The sequence below is a fragment of the Meriones unguiculatus genome, chromosome 4, assembly GCF_030254825.1.
Source record: "Meriones unguiculatus strain TT.TT164.6M chromosome 4, Bangor_MerUng_6.1, whole genome shotgun sequence".
Lineage (NCBI taxonomy): Eukaryota > Metazoa > Chordata > Mammalia > Rodentia > Muridae > Meriones > Meriones unguiculatus.
Window position 1 is genome coordinate 63,605,005 of NC_083352.1, and position 13,389 is coordinate 63,618,393.

At 59.2% G+C, this 13,389-nt stretch overlaps 1 protein-coding gene across 1 annotated transcript; it reads left to right on the forward strand.

Annotated features, from left to right (window-relative positions):
- Nucleotides 1–338: 338 nt before the first annotated feature.
- On the forward strand, nt 339–10,300 carry Map1s (microtubule associated protein 1S). The gene is given in 8 exon segments (XM_021638146.2): nt 339–498; nt 2,885–2,989; nt 3,805–3,887; nt 4,485–4,625; nt 4,874–6,733; nt 6,735–6,987; nt 8,472–8,695; nt 9,048–10,300. Coding segments are annotated over 8 exon segments (2,943 nt in total). The 5' UTR covers nt 339–377; the 3' UTR covers nt 9,204–10,300.
- Nucleotides 10,301–13,389: the final 3,089 nt, after the last annotated feature.

Sequence of the window (13,389 nt, forward strand, 5' to 3'; positions counted from 1 at the left end):
CTGTCTCCCTTGATCTGGACCACCATGCACAACAAGAAAACTGCCACAAATCCCTCAAAGTCCTCCCTCTGTCGGAATTTAGGAAGCTTGTAGGTTCTGTGTTGAACCACTGTGATGGCATGAGTTTTATGGGGCCAGAAATTATCGCCTGAGTGGATGAATGAGTGAATGAATAAATGAACGAAAATTTGGGAGTGATAACATAGCCTCACTATGGGGCCAGTCTTAGCCCTCCATACTCTCCCAAAGCCCATAGGGCGTGGACAGGGTTCAGAGGAGGGGGCGCTTCCGGCCGGGGTCTCCGGTGCTTCCGGTACGCTTCTTGAAGGGGCGGGGCCAGAGGGGGCGGGACGCTCAAGCGTCTGGGCGGCGCGAAGATGGCGGCGGTGATGGCGGCGCCCGAGGCTGTGGAAGCACCGAGTTCGCTGCTGCTGCTGGTAGTGGGCGAGTGCGGCTGCCCAGGGCTGCTGGCCTACGTCCTGAAGGAGTTGGAACGAGGTTGGTCCCGCGAAGGTCGAAGGGCGAGAGAGGCGGGGCGGGGCATCCGGAGCTGAGGATTCCGGCGCGCGGTGGGCCGGGGTCCGGGTGGGGTACGGGGTCCCCGGACACAAAGTTCCGGGCGCGGCCTGTGGCCCCGGCAAGCCTAGGGGTCCGCACGTGCCTCCTGTACGCCTGGACAAAACGCAGAGGCGTGGGTCACTGGGTCCGGGTGGAGTGCGGTGGGCTGGGCTCCGCGTGGGGCATGGCAGATGGGTTGTCGGATTCTGGGGGTACTGGGTTTGGGGAGCGGCCTGAGGCTCGGGGCGCGCTGAAGCCCCAGCTTCGGAATTCCGGCGGGGTGCGGCCTTCCTCCGGCCCCGCCCCTCACCGGGCTCCAGGGTTCCTGCGGCGCCCCGGGGCCTGCTTTCCCCTGCTGCTAATTGGCGCGTGGGTGGAGCGAACGCCCCGGGGATGTTTGGCACGAGGGGAGCTGACTCAGCCGCACCTGCCACTTTGGGGTATCGGGCGGGGCTCCATCGCCTGCAACTGCAGTGCATTCGTGGGCATCCCTGCAGTCGGGAGCTGAGGCCGCAGGAGCACTGTAAGTTCCAGGCCAGACTGGGCTACAAGATAGACTTCTCAAAAATAACTTCAGGGGTTCAGTCGGTAGAGTGTTGCCTGGCATGTCAACTTTGGGCCTCATCCCTAGCCTTCATTTGTTCTCTCAGCAGCTCAAAGATGGAGGCACGGTAAGTGGCACATGAGCCCAGCCTGAACTACAAATTGAGTAAATAAATACACAAAACCTTCAGAAGAACATAGGATGCCCATGTACTGAAGAGGGTCACTGAGCCTAAGTGTGACAGGCTCAGCACACCGGCTGAGCTGAATGACAAGCAAGGCCCTCTTGCCTTCTGAGTAATGGTGGTGTGCTGGGGAGGAGAATCCAAAGTAAACTAGACTTCCCTGGTGTCAGGGGGCTCCAGGATACCAAAGGTCCAGAGAAGTGCTTCTCAACCTGTTAGTCACAATGCTTCCACAGGGTTCCCATATCAGATATTTACAGTTTGCAACAGCAAAATCACAGTTACAATTTCGTAATATTATTTTATAAAATAATTTTATGGTTTGGGGGTCACCAACATGTGGAACTGTGTTAAAGGCTTGCAGCATTAGGAAGATTGAAAACCAGTGCTTCAAAGAAAAGCTTGTCTTAGAGGCTGAAGGGGCTGGGGACCCTGCTCATTGGGGAAAGGTACAAAGGGGTGCTTCTCAGGTGGGAATAGCCCAAGAGAGTCAGGTGTGTGCACACCTGTCATCTCCCCTTTGGAGATGGAGGCAGGAGGATTCCTGTCTCCTCTGGTGGCTGAGGAGGGAAGGTGCTGAGAGCCTTTGACTCCCATCAAAGCTGGGGTTGGCAGTATGTGCCTGCAGCTCTAGCTCTGGAGGCCAAGCAGGGGTCTCCTGGGTGCTCACTGGCAGCCAGCCTCACCCAGCTGATGACCTGAAGACAGTCCTGAGGGACTCTGTCCTTGAACATAAGGTGCAGAGCAGTTAAGGAAGACATGGAGTGTGACCTTTGGTCTCCACTTGTACACACATAGGGACACACGTGTGCATGCATGTGTGCAATGAGAATTCTAAATTTGGTTTCTTTAAAAAACAGAAATATTAGCTGAGTGGTGGTGGTGCAGGCCTTTGATCCCAGCACTCAGGGAGGCAGAGGCAGACAGATCTCTGTGAGTTCAAGAACAGTGTGGTCTACAAAGTGAGTCCAGGACAGCCAAGACTACACAGAGAAACCGTCTCGGAAAAACAAAAACAAAACACAACAAAAGAACACTTTTAGACATGGTTTCCTTTTAATTCCAGGTGTAGGATGTGGGGCTGCTTCGAAGCAGCTGACTATGATTTGCCTACTGCTCAAGCAGAAGTGTGGTTTTGCCAGCTGCAGATAGTTTCTCATGTGTGTGATGTTTGGAACTCTGGGAGTTTTCCAAAGGGTATATAAATACTAGGACCTTGCTGGGGGTGACAGGGTTGGTTGTAGTTTGTTAGTAGTTTGTGCTAAAAAAAAAACAAAACAAAACAAGAAATTAGGTTCATAGATCCCTTATCTCTCTTCCCTCAATCCTTTCTCTTCTATCTAGTGATGGGGGGTTAATCTGGGGGATAAAGGGTGGGAAAAGAACCACAGCAAAGCTAAGGTTAGCTACGCATGTGCACATAGAAATTCCCCCAGACTTTCAGGATCCTAACGGGAGAGTGGGGATGTGGACCAGGGCCTGGTCATCTTGTTGGTCAGGCCTCAGGCCAGTGAAGTGTCGAGGCCTGCCCGAGTCCCTGTGCCCCTCAAGGCGGAAGGGGGTTGCTGAAGCTGAGCTCTGTCTCCTGCTTCCTGCAGGTGTTCGCTCGTGGGATGATGTGGACCCTGCCGTGTGCAGCCTGGATGAGCAGCTCAAGGCCTTTGTGTCCCGGCACTCGGCCACCTTCTCCAGCATTGTGAAAGGTGACCTGTCCCACTCTGCCTCCCTTGGTACTCCTGCCACTCACTGGAGACTGAGCTGCTGGGTGACAGCTATGTACTGGGCGTGGGGTGGGGCGCTGTGGAAGCCTGCACAATGCCACCCCTGACCAGATGCTTCCTTGGCTTTAGGACAGTAGAGGCAGGGCTCACCGTCCCTGTTTGCAGAAGCGTGCAGGGAAGGGCCCCCCCTGGGGGCCAGAACCTACAGGTTGCTCTCAGACAATAGGGTAGCAGAGATGGGTGCAGGGCAAGCTCCCCAGGGGATCCCAGGGTAGCCAGAATAGCCACTGGCCACTTTATGGGTATTGCTTGTAGCTCGGTTTCTGATTAGGGGATTGAGTCATCACTAAAGCTGCAGGAGGGGAAGGAAGTGTGTAGTTGTCCCTTTGGTTCACAGTAGCTTCCTGATCCTGGTGGGGTGGAGAGAAGCTGGAAATGCCACATACTGTGACCTTCTGTGCACACAGCCCCTCCCGAGAGCCCCTTGGGCAGTCATGTTCTCTGGCTGGGTTTGCTCAGCCCTGGGGAGCAGCTTTGAGAGGAGGGACTGAAGCTGCTGCCTGCTGTGCGGAGCCTCCCAGGCCCAGCTTTTGCCAGCCTAGCACCTCTAGCTGTTTGTTTCTCTTGTCCCTGCTTGAGGTCCTGGGGTACCAGTGCATTTCCCTTTGCGCTCATCTTTGCTCACAGCTAGACCAGGTGCTTGTACCCCTGTGTGGGTCCCTCAGGGTCCTCTGGTGGCAGGATTTGGCATTAGGCAGCCTGATCCTGAATCAGGGCCTGGACATGTCATCCCACAGGCCAGCGGAGCCTGCACCACCGAGGAGAGACCCTGGAGACGCTGGTCCTGCTCAACCCCTCTGACAGGTCCCTGTGCGATGAGGTAGGAACAGGTGCCTGGGGGCCTGTCCCAGCTGTGTGCTTAACACTTCCACCTCTGCTTCCTGCCTCTTATAGGGGTGGGGCCGGAAGGCTGCAGCTTAGAGAAAGGGAGTGTGTTCTGTGTCTAGCTGGAGGCAGTGGGAACCTGACTGAGGCTGTGTCCTAGCTCCGCCCTTCAGCCTGACAGGGAGCTGTCCTAGGTGGCCAGTAGTCTTGGCTTTGGCCAGTCTGCACCTTTCTCCCAGTCATAAGCCAGTGGAGGGCCAGGCAGCTCTGGACCTGCCCCCTGCATGCCCTAAGTTGATCTGGGAATGTTGTCATAGGCTTGTTGTCTCAGCAGGAGGAGGCAGAAGCAGGGTTAGAAGGTGAAGGCGTCTCTGTGCTTTCATAGAGGAACCCTGCCTATAAAAAGAAAGAAAAAGAACAGGCTAAGTGGGTCCCTGCTGAAAGGAGTCTCATGCTAAAGAGGAGAGCTACGCAGGCAGGTGTCCCCTGGTGTGGGGAAGCAAGGGCTGTGGTGTGCTTCTCAGTTGCCTCTACAGCACCAGAGCTGGGGCCTGGCCCTGCGCTGCTTACAAGATGCTCACCTCATCCTCAGCTCCGGAACCTCCTGATGGACCCCGCCCCTCACAAACTGCTGGTGCTGGCAGGGCCCTGCCTGGAGGAGACCGGGGAGCTGCTGCTGCAGACTGGGGGGTTCTCGGCCCATCACTTCCTACAGGTGCTGGGGGACAAAGAGGTGAGCACGGTCCTTTTCTGTGCACTGGGGTGAGAGGAGGGCCCCCATGCTGCTCATCACTGCCCAGTGCAGTGAGCGTGCGTTCGTGCGTGCGTGTGTGTTTGCTTGCATGTGCACACAGAATGGGCCGCGGTCAGGATGACTCCCCAGGAGACCTGGGTGGGCCTGGGGTATCCAGCTGTGGGTTGGGTGTTTGGGGGAATGGCGCCCAGTCCTCTGGTCCACGTGGTCCTGTGCTGGCCCTACAGGTTCAGGACGCGCTGGCCTTGGCGTCCGCCGCCCCAGGGGTCCTCACCATGTCCTGCCCGACCTTCGGGGACTGGGCACTGCTGGGCCCCGCGCCCGGGCTGCGGCTGCGGCTGAACCCGCCCGCACGGCTGCCAACCTCCGAGGGCCTGCACGCCTTCCTGGAGTACGTGGCGGAGTCCCTGGAGCCACCATCACCCTTTGAGCTGCTGGAGCCGCCGGCCTCAGGCGGCTTCCTGCGCCTGGCGCGGCCCTGCTGCTACGTGTTCCCGGGCGGCCTGGGTGACGCCGCCTTCTTCGCCGTCAACGGCTTTACGGTGCTGGTGAACGGCGGCTCCAACCCCAAGTCGAGCTTCTGGAAGTTGGTGCGCCACCTGGACCGCGTGGACGCCGTGCTGGTGACCCACGCGGGCGCCGACAGCCTGCCTGGCCTCAACAGCCTGCTGCGCCGCAAGCTGGCGGAGCGCGAGGCGGCATCGGGGCCGCAGGGGCCGCAGGGGCAGCATGAGGAGCGGCTGCGTCGCCTGCTGTCGCCAGCGTTGGGCGTGGTGTTCCTGAACGCGCGTGAGGCGGGGTCTCGCCTACGCGGGGGCGAGGACGAGGCTGTGTGTGCGCGGGGCCTGCTGCGGAGCCTGGGCATCACGCCGCTGCCCCTGCAGCGCGGCCCACAGCCCGCACGCCCCACCGTCCTCTTTGAGAAGCTGGGCGTGGGCCGCCTGGAGCTCTTTGTGCTGCACCCGCCGCCCGGAGATCCCGCGGCGCCCGCCTGTGCCCTGCTCGTGTGGCAGCCGGCGTCCCCTGGAGACAAAGTGGTGCGCGTGCTGTTCCCCGGCCGCACGCCGCCAGCGCGCCTGCTGGACGGGCTGCAGCGGCTGCAGCACCTGCCGTGCCTGCGCCGCCCGGTGGTCACTGCGCGGGATCTGGATGCCCCCGCGCGGGCCGACAGCCAGGACAGCTTGGCCTCGCGGGAAAGCACTCGCAAGGAGCCAGCCCGCAGCGCTGTAGGCTGCGCCACTAGCCGGAGTGCAGTGCGAAGGGAGCCCGCCTTGGCCACGCGAGACGCCAAGAAGGAGACCAGACCCGGGCCCGCGCGGCCTGCCGTCCGCGACACGCGCCGCTCAGGGCCTGCTGTCACCAACACGAAGCCCCGCACCTCACAGAACGGGCCTCGCGCCCCGGTTTCCGCAGGGCTACCCACAGCCCTTGTGCCCGAGTGCCCTGGAGAAGTGAGAAACAGCATGGAGCCTGAACGGCCACCTGCCCCGTCCCCGACCCTGGCTGAAGCCCCGTCCCCGCTGCCTACCGCCCCTGGCAGTAGCCCTGAGCGCCTGTCTCTCAGCCCGCTGCACCCGGAGCCGGCGCCTGATGCCTCGCCCTCAGCTACCACGCCCACTGCCACAACGCCTACGCTGACCACGCCCTCTCTGCCCGCCGAGCTGGGCTCACCTCACTCTACCGAGGTGGATGAGTCGCTCTCTGTGTCCTTTGAGCAGGTGCTGCCTGCAGGCGACGCGGGGCTCAGCCTTCCCTTGCGCCTAGCACGCCGCTCCGCCTCCCCACACGATGTGGACCTGTGCCTCGTGTCTCCCTGCGAGTTCGAGCACCGCAAGCCGCCCCCTCCTGCGTCCCCGGGCAGCTCGGACAGCAGTGCGCGCTCGCAGGAGCGGCCACCCGAGACGCCGCCCACGTCGGTGAGCGAGTCCCTGCCTACACTCTCTGACTCTGATCCTGTGCCAGTCGCAGACTCCGACGACGACGCAGGCAGTGAGAGCGCAGCCAGGGACCCGCTGCCCACACCTCGTGTGCCACCACCGCTGCCTGACGCGCCTGGCATCTGCATGGTGGACCCCGAGGCGCTGCCACCCCCGTGCCCGGCAGCCTCCCAACACCTCCAATTCCAGCCGTGGCCGCAAGGCCCCAGCAAGGCCGAGCTCTGCCTCTGCCGCCCCCAGAGCTGCAGTCGTGGCTGCCAAGACCAAGGGCCCTGCAGGGGACCGGGCCCGCCCGCAGAGCGCCCGCAGTGAGCCCGCGGACAAGCCAGGACGTGTGCCCCTCACCAGGAAGCCCTCAGTCCCCAAGACCATTCCCAAGACGACCTCTACCACGAGGATCTCCGGTGAGTCTCCACTTTCCTGCTGTGTGGCTGTAGCCACTCTGCTTCCTCTGGGCCTCGTTCTAGTTTAGGGATTGGCTGGTGGCTCTTGTGCGACCTGAGCCGGGACAGACTGTAACCCTGCCCCAGCCTTAATGCCTTCAGAGAGGCCTTTTGGTCTGGGTCTGGATGTGCTGCTTTCTAGAGATTTGCCAGGCCCTGGGTGGGCGTGGATTTCCCTGCTTGTCCTCATCCAGTGGAGATGCTGGCATTAGAGACACCTCCCATCTTGACAGCCCCCCCCCAGTAGCTGACCCGGTGTGCAGTTTGCCCTCAGCAGCCGGCTCACAGCCGTCTCCTGCCTGAGCCGCAGCTTGTCTTGTGTTTTGAGGTGGCCACATGCCAGATCCTTCCAGTGGGGCTGTCTGTTAAGCTTAGCACTTTTCGGGGTTTTTAAAGGGTTTTGCTGGTTGTGGGGGTGCAACCCTTTATTCTCAGCGTTCTGGAGGCGGAGGCAGGTAGATCTTAAGAGTTTGAGCCTAGCCTTGGCTGTGTAGCGAGAGACCCTGTTTCTGAGACAGTCTAGAGGGTTTCACTGGCTTAGAACTGGAAGTGATCCTTGCCTCCAGTCTCAAATGCTGAACTGATCGGGGAGCACCTGGGCTTTACATGTGGGTTCCGAGGGTGCCTCTGGATCACCAGGCTAGGTGGCACTGAGGCCCGTCTCTGGGCCTGTTCCCAGCAGGGCCCTGGCCTTAGGCACTACTGTAGGTTATAGATTGGGGTGGGGGCTGGTAAATGACTGGGAGAGACTTGATTGCTCTATTCTACCCAGAGTGGCACCTAGTGACCCTGCTGGAGTCAGGCCCACACCTGAGGATGGGATATAGCTAACCATGGCACCTGTGGTGATTATGTCAGATCTGGACAGGCATGGCCTTTGTAGGTTCTCAGGCCGTACACCTATCCGGTGAGGCCCAGGTTCAGAAGGGCCTTTCAGTGGTGGTGACATTTTTCTGCCCTCTCCCTTTCCCTCTACCTCTGTAGACTTTAGTTCCATGATGGATTGATTCCCAGTGCCCTCAGCAGGGCCAATGTGTCCTAAGCCAGAGTTTTCATTGGCTGTACTGAGGCCGAGCAGGGCTGGATTGGCCATTTTCCTGCAGTCATTTTGTACCCATGGCACCGAGGCTGCTGTGGGTGGCAGTTATCCTGCTTCCCTTGGGCCTGTTTCCTCTGCCACCCTGGCTGCTGGTGACCCAAGAGTGGGGACAGGGCTTTGGGTCTTCGGCACCTACCCCACAGGCAGTTTCGTGAGCACCCTCAGTTGTGTGTGCTCGGGCGCGCACAGCTTGCTCTCCAAGTGCCGACCTTATGGCCCAGGGCTTCGGCCACATAGGCAGAGCCCCAGGGCGTGTAAGGCACAGGGATCTGGGCTGTCTGTCCCTAGTGGGAGGTGAGAGCCACCTGTCACAGGGTGCCACCACCAACCCGTGTCTTCCCCACAGGGCCCGGTTCCCGCCCTGCACCACTTGTTGCTGGCTCTCCTGTCTACCTGGACCTGGCCTACCTGCCTGGTGGTGGTGCAGGCCACCTGGACCAGGACTTCTTCCTGCGGGTGCGTGCACTCTGCTACGTCATCAGTGGGCAAGGCCAGCGCCAGGAGGAGGGCCTGCGCACCTTGCTGGATGCACTGTTGGCTGGCAAACAGCAGTGGGACCTCGACCTGCAGGTGGGTGGCGTGCAGGACTCTGAGGCCTTGCTTCATTCTAGGACTGCAGGGCATGGGGCCTAGGTGCCCTGTCCCCTGCAGGGCAGCCCTGGGGAACAGCTGGGGTTCATGCAGCTAAGAAGTGTCACCGAAGGGGTGGGTGCTCCTCAAAGCTGTGTGGGGTCAGGGTGTGGAGGCCGAGGGACTGTGGTTGAGGTACATCATGTGCCAGGATGCTCTGGCAGCCCGGTGACATACAGCCCTGCCACAGTGACATGAGGGAGACTCAAAGGTGGGAGGGAGTGGCAGACCAGCCCGGGCCATGGGCCAGTTAATCAGGGAGGGGCCACCTGTTTGCCTGCTGTCCCCCCAGGTCACACTGATCCCCACCTTCGACTCTGCGGTGATGCACAGATGGTATGAAGAGACGCATGAGCAGCACCAGGCGCTGGGCATCAGGGTGCTGGGCAGTGGCAGCATGGTGTCCATGCAGGACGAGGCCTTTCCCGCCTGCAAGGTGGAGTTCTAGCCCCGTGCCGCAGCAGGTCCTCACTGTCCTGGTTAGGGCTCTGCTCCTTGTGGAAGCCAGACGCTATGCTTGAACAAACCACTGTGTGACACCCCAGCTCCCATCCCCAGCACTGTGGACAAGAAGAGTGCACTTGCTAATGCCCAATCACATGGCAGACACAGCTATCACGTTCTTCATCCAAGCACTCAGACTGCAAAAGCAGAAGGATGCTTGCGGGTTCCAGGCTAGCCCAGGCTTACACAGTGAATCCTTGTTTCAAAAATGACAAAAATCAAAGCAGGTGGGTGGGGTTCTATCTTAGGGTTTCTATTGTGTGAAGGCCATGGCCATGAACAGCTTGAGAAAGGGTTAGTTTAGGGCAGGAGTGCAGGTGGGAGCTGGCGCAGAGGCCCTGTGCAGGGCTGTTTCCTGCCCTGCTCAATCATTTTTTTACACTCCCAGGCCACTCTGCTGGAGCCATTTTCTTAATTCGTGTTTCCTCTTCCCAAATGACTTTAGCCACCACACTTGGGGAGAATTTAGTAAGGAATGAAGGCTGGGGTGCACTGGACAGTTTCATGTCCAGTTGAGACAAGTTAATGTCATCTGAGAGGAGGGAACCTTAGTGGGAAAATGCCTCCATACGATCAGGGATCAGGCTGTAGACAGGCCTGTGAGGCAATTTTTCTTTTTTTTTCTTTCCTTTTTTTGTTTTTGTTTTTTATTTGGGACAGGGTTTCTCTGTGTAGCCCTAGCTGTCCTGGACTTACTTTGTAGACCAGGCTATGCTCGAACTCACAGAAATCTGCCTGCCTCAGCCCTCAGCCTCCCAGAGTGCTGGGATTACAGGTGTGCACCACCACGCCCAGCTTCTGCAATTTCTTAATTAGTGATTGACTGGGTAGAGCCCAGCCCCTGGTGGGTCCTGGGCTGATGGTCCTGGTTCTGCAAGAAAGCAGGCTGAGCAAGCCAGTAAGTGGTACCCTCCATGGCCTCTGCAGCAGCTCCTGCCTCCAGGTTCCTGCCCTGCTTGAGTTCCTGTCTGACTTCCTTCACTGATGAACAGTGATGTGGAAGTGTAAGAGCGTAAGCCCAATAAACCCTTTCCTCCCCAACTTGCTTTTGGTCATGGGGTTTCATCACAGCAATGGTGCCCTAACCAAGACACTGGGCTGTGGCCATCCTTGAGCTTGCTGGAGCACCCGATGGCATGGCTTTGTGGCCAGTGCTACCCGGGTCACAGGCAGTGAGACAGGCACGGACTCTGTAGAGTCTTCATTCTGGCCTCACATCTCCAGACCAAGCCTTTTTGAAGCAGCCATAAGCATGACTGGGTGCCACCAGCAGGTGGATGTAGTGAGGGCTCTGCAAATGAGTGCTAGGTAGGGGACAAGGTGGTGGCATCATGAGGCCCCCACGGGTGCGTTCATAGGGGAGGTCACACATAGGCCACAGCAGTGAGCTAAGCCACCGTTTCCTGATGCACTGTCTGATGCAGCCTTACCCCCTTCCAGGGCAACACAGCCTGGCTACCTCCCGCAGTCTTCAGCCACAGGATGGTGCTATGGTCTGGGTCACTTTTTCTTTTTCCCATGTGTTGTACTCGGAGAACAATTTGGAAGGATGGCTTCCCTCCCTCTACCATGTGGGTCCAAGGATCACACTCAGATTTGCTGCTTGCGAGCACCTCTACCAGCTGAGCCATGTCACTGGCCCTTTTGAGGCGGTGGGTATTTGCCTAGGCTGGCTGTGAACTTGCAGCAGTCCTGCATTAATGCCTTGAGCGCTGGAGTGACCGCATGGTCTCCGGTGCAAATCTTTTAGACTTTGTGTGTTGATGTTTGCCTGAACGCATGTCTGTGTACCACGTACCTGCAGTGCCCACGGAGCCAGCAGAGGGCATCATCCTCTGGAGTTGCACTCTCACATGGGATGGCGGTGAGCCGCCATGTGGTACGCTCCAGGAATAGCCAGTGCTGATCACCCCCGTAAACTGTCTCTTCAGCCCTTAGCTTCTCTGCATCTCATTCCATGTGGCTGTCAGGTATTATCTGATTGAGTCTCTGGGGCTGCCTGTTGCAGCCAAGATGGCCCGAGAACTTTTGCAGGTCCCCTAGCCCAGGGACCACTGACTTCCACGGCAGCAGGAGCCCCAGATCAAGAGTACTGGCCATTGCTGAGCCCACATAAGAGCCGTCAATTGCAACCACAGTGTCCAGCACCGTGAGCTCGCCAATCCAGCCTTCGGCTTGAGCAGGCCATTGGACAAGGTCAGCGCACAGACCTTGACCTCATGATCCTTTGCTTCTGCCTCCCAGTGGCCAGCTCCACATGGGTTCTGCATGTGAGGCAGTCTTGAGATTGAGCCATGAGCACCCCCTACCTAGTCTCACCTGTAGCCCAGTGCCAAATGCAGTAGAGTAGATTGATAGGAGGGGCAGGGTTTTTCAGGCTCTGGGCATGGCAGAGCAACTGAGTTCATGGCTGGCCAGAAATGTGACTGACAGGGAGGGCAGAGATGCCTGTCCCCAAGGCTCCGTCCCCACCACCTCCAGCAGGGCTTCTATAGAACCTTACAAAGTAATGTCACCAGCTCAGGACAAGCAAGTAAAGCAGCCGCTGCCACTGAGGTATGAGCGGGTTGTGACCACAGTAGAGACAAGGAGCGTGTGAGCCCATTATCCAGACACCGCCCCCTGGGCGGCACCTGGCCGCACCTCAGAAGACAAGACCTGGAGAAGGTTGTGAGCACAGCTTGCTTTTTTTTTTTTTACTTTTAGCCGGTAGCCCTGGTTGTCCCAGGACTCACTCTGTAGACCCTGCACTTACGAGGCAGAGGCAGGTGGATCTCTGTGCACTGGAGGGCCACAGGCCTTCACAGAACACCTGTCTCAAAATTAAAAGAAAAAAAAAAGCTCCCAAACCCAGAGCTTCGTCACTTTAGTGTGCTGGTGATGTGCTCGTGGCTGAGCACTGACCCACTCTCCCGGACTTCTCTGCTGACATGGACTCACTAGATGGATTATCTACTGTTGACCTCAAACCAGCCATCCTCCTGCCTCAGCCTCCCAGGAACCTGGCTATTTTCTCATTGTCTGGTCACTCCCAGCACCAGGCAATGGATACAGCTCCAGCAACTGGCCAGGCCTTCTGGAGAGATGCCATTTGGGCTGGCCAGGGCCCAAGCCCATCCTGGGAGCCAAGGAGGCAGAGAGGCGGGATCAGCCTGTCAATCCTAGGCCAGGGCGAGCCTTCTTCCCTCACTGCAGTCCGCCCTCCCCATACCCTTCACCCTCCCTCGGCCCATTCCTTTCTCTTCCTCTCGCACCTCCCTTCCTTCCGCAGCTGTCTGCGGTCCGCCCCATTCTGGCTGATTCCTCACTAGAAACGCTACGCGAGCCCTTAGCCACACCCCGGCGCCCCAGCTGCCACTCAGGACCCGGGGTGGACGCCAAGGGGAGCAAGGCCAAGCTGACAGCCCAGGGAGTCGGGGCGAGGAGGGGGCGGGCACTGGGGGTTGCTGGGAGGGGAGAAGGGGGCCATGGAGGGGTGCTGGGAGGGGCAGGCATAGAGGGGGAGTGCTGGAAGAGGAGGGACGGGGAGGGGCTAGTGGCCGGGTTGGAGCCAAGTCTTAGCTAGGAGTAGGACCAAGTGCCTTCACAGTGCCCAGGAGGCTGAGGCGGGAGCATGTGGACAGGTGAGGTCAGCCTGGGCCACCTGATGAGACTGTCTTAAAAAACAACAAAAAAAGCGGCATTTGTGGGCCGGCGAATGGCTCAGTGAGTGAAGCGATTGCCTTGCAAGCCTGAGAACCCGAGTTCGAGTCCCAGACCCCTGTTAAAAAGCTGCTCTTGCATTCCGAATACCGAGGGAAGTGGGCGGAGACAGGAGGACGCCTGGCTTGCCGGTCCCCAGATTCAGCTGCAGAGGTTGTGTGCGTGCACGCGCCTAGCGGCATCCGAGCCTGGTGGGGACTGCGTCTCCCTCCCCCTCCCCCCGCGGTTCCCGAGGCCGCCGCGTTGCCTCTCCGTGTCTTAGCCGCGGCCTGTGTCCTCGGATTCCTCTCTCTAGCTCGCCTCGGCCCAGGGTTGCAAGGAGGGTGGACTGTGGGAATGCTCGTCACACCTCGCCTGTGTGAGGTGCCGCAGTCCCGCTGGGTTCCCTGCCTGGCGGGAAGACAACCCACCCCGGCTGTCCATCCGGG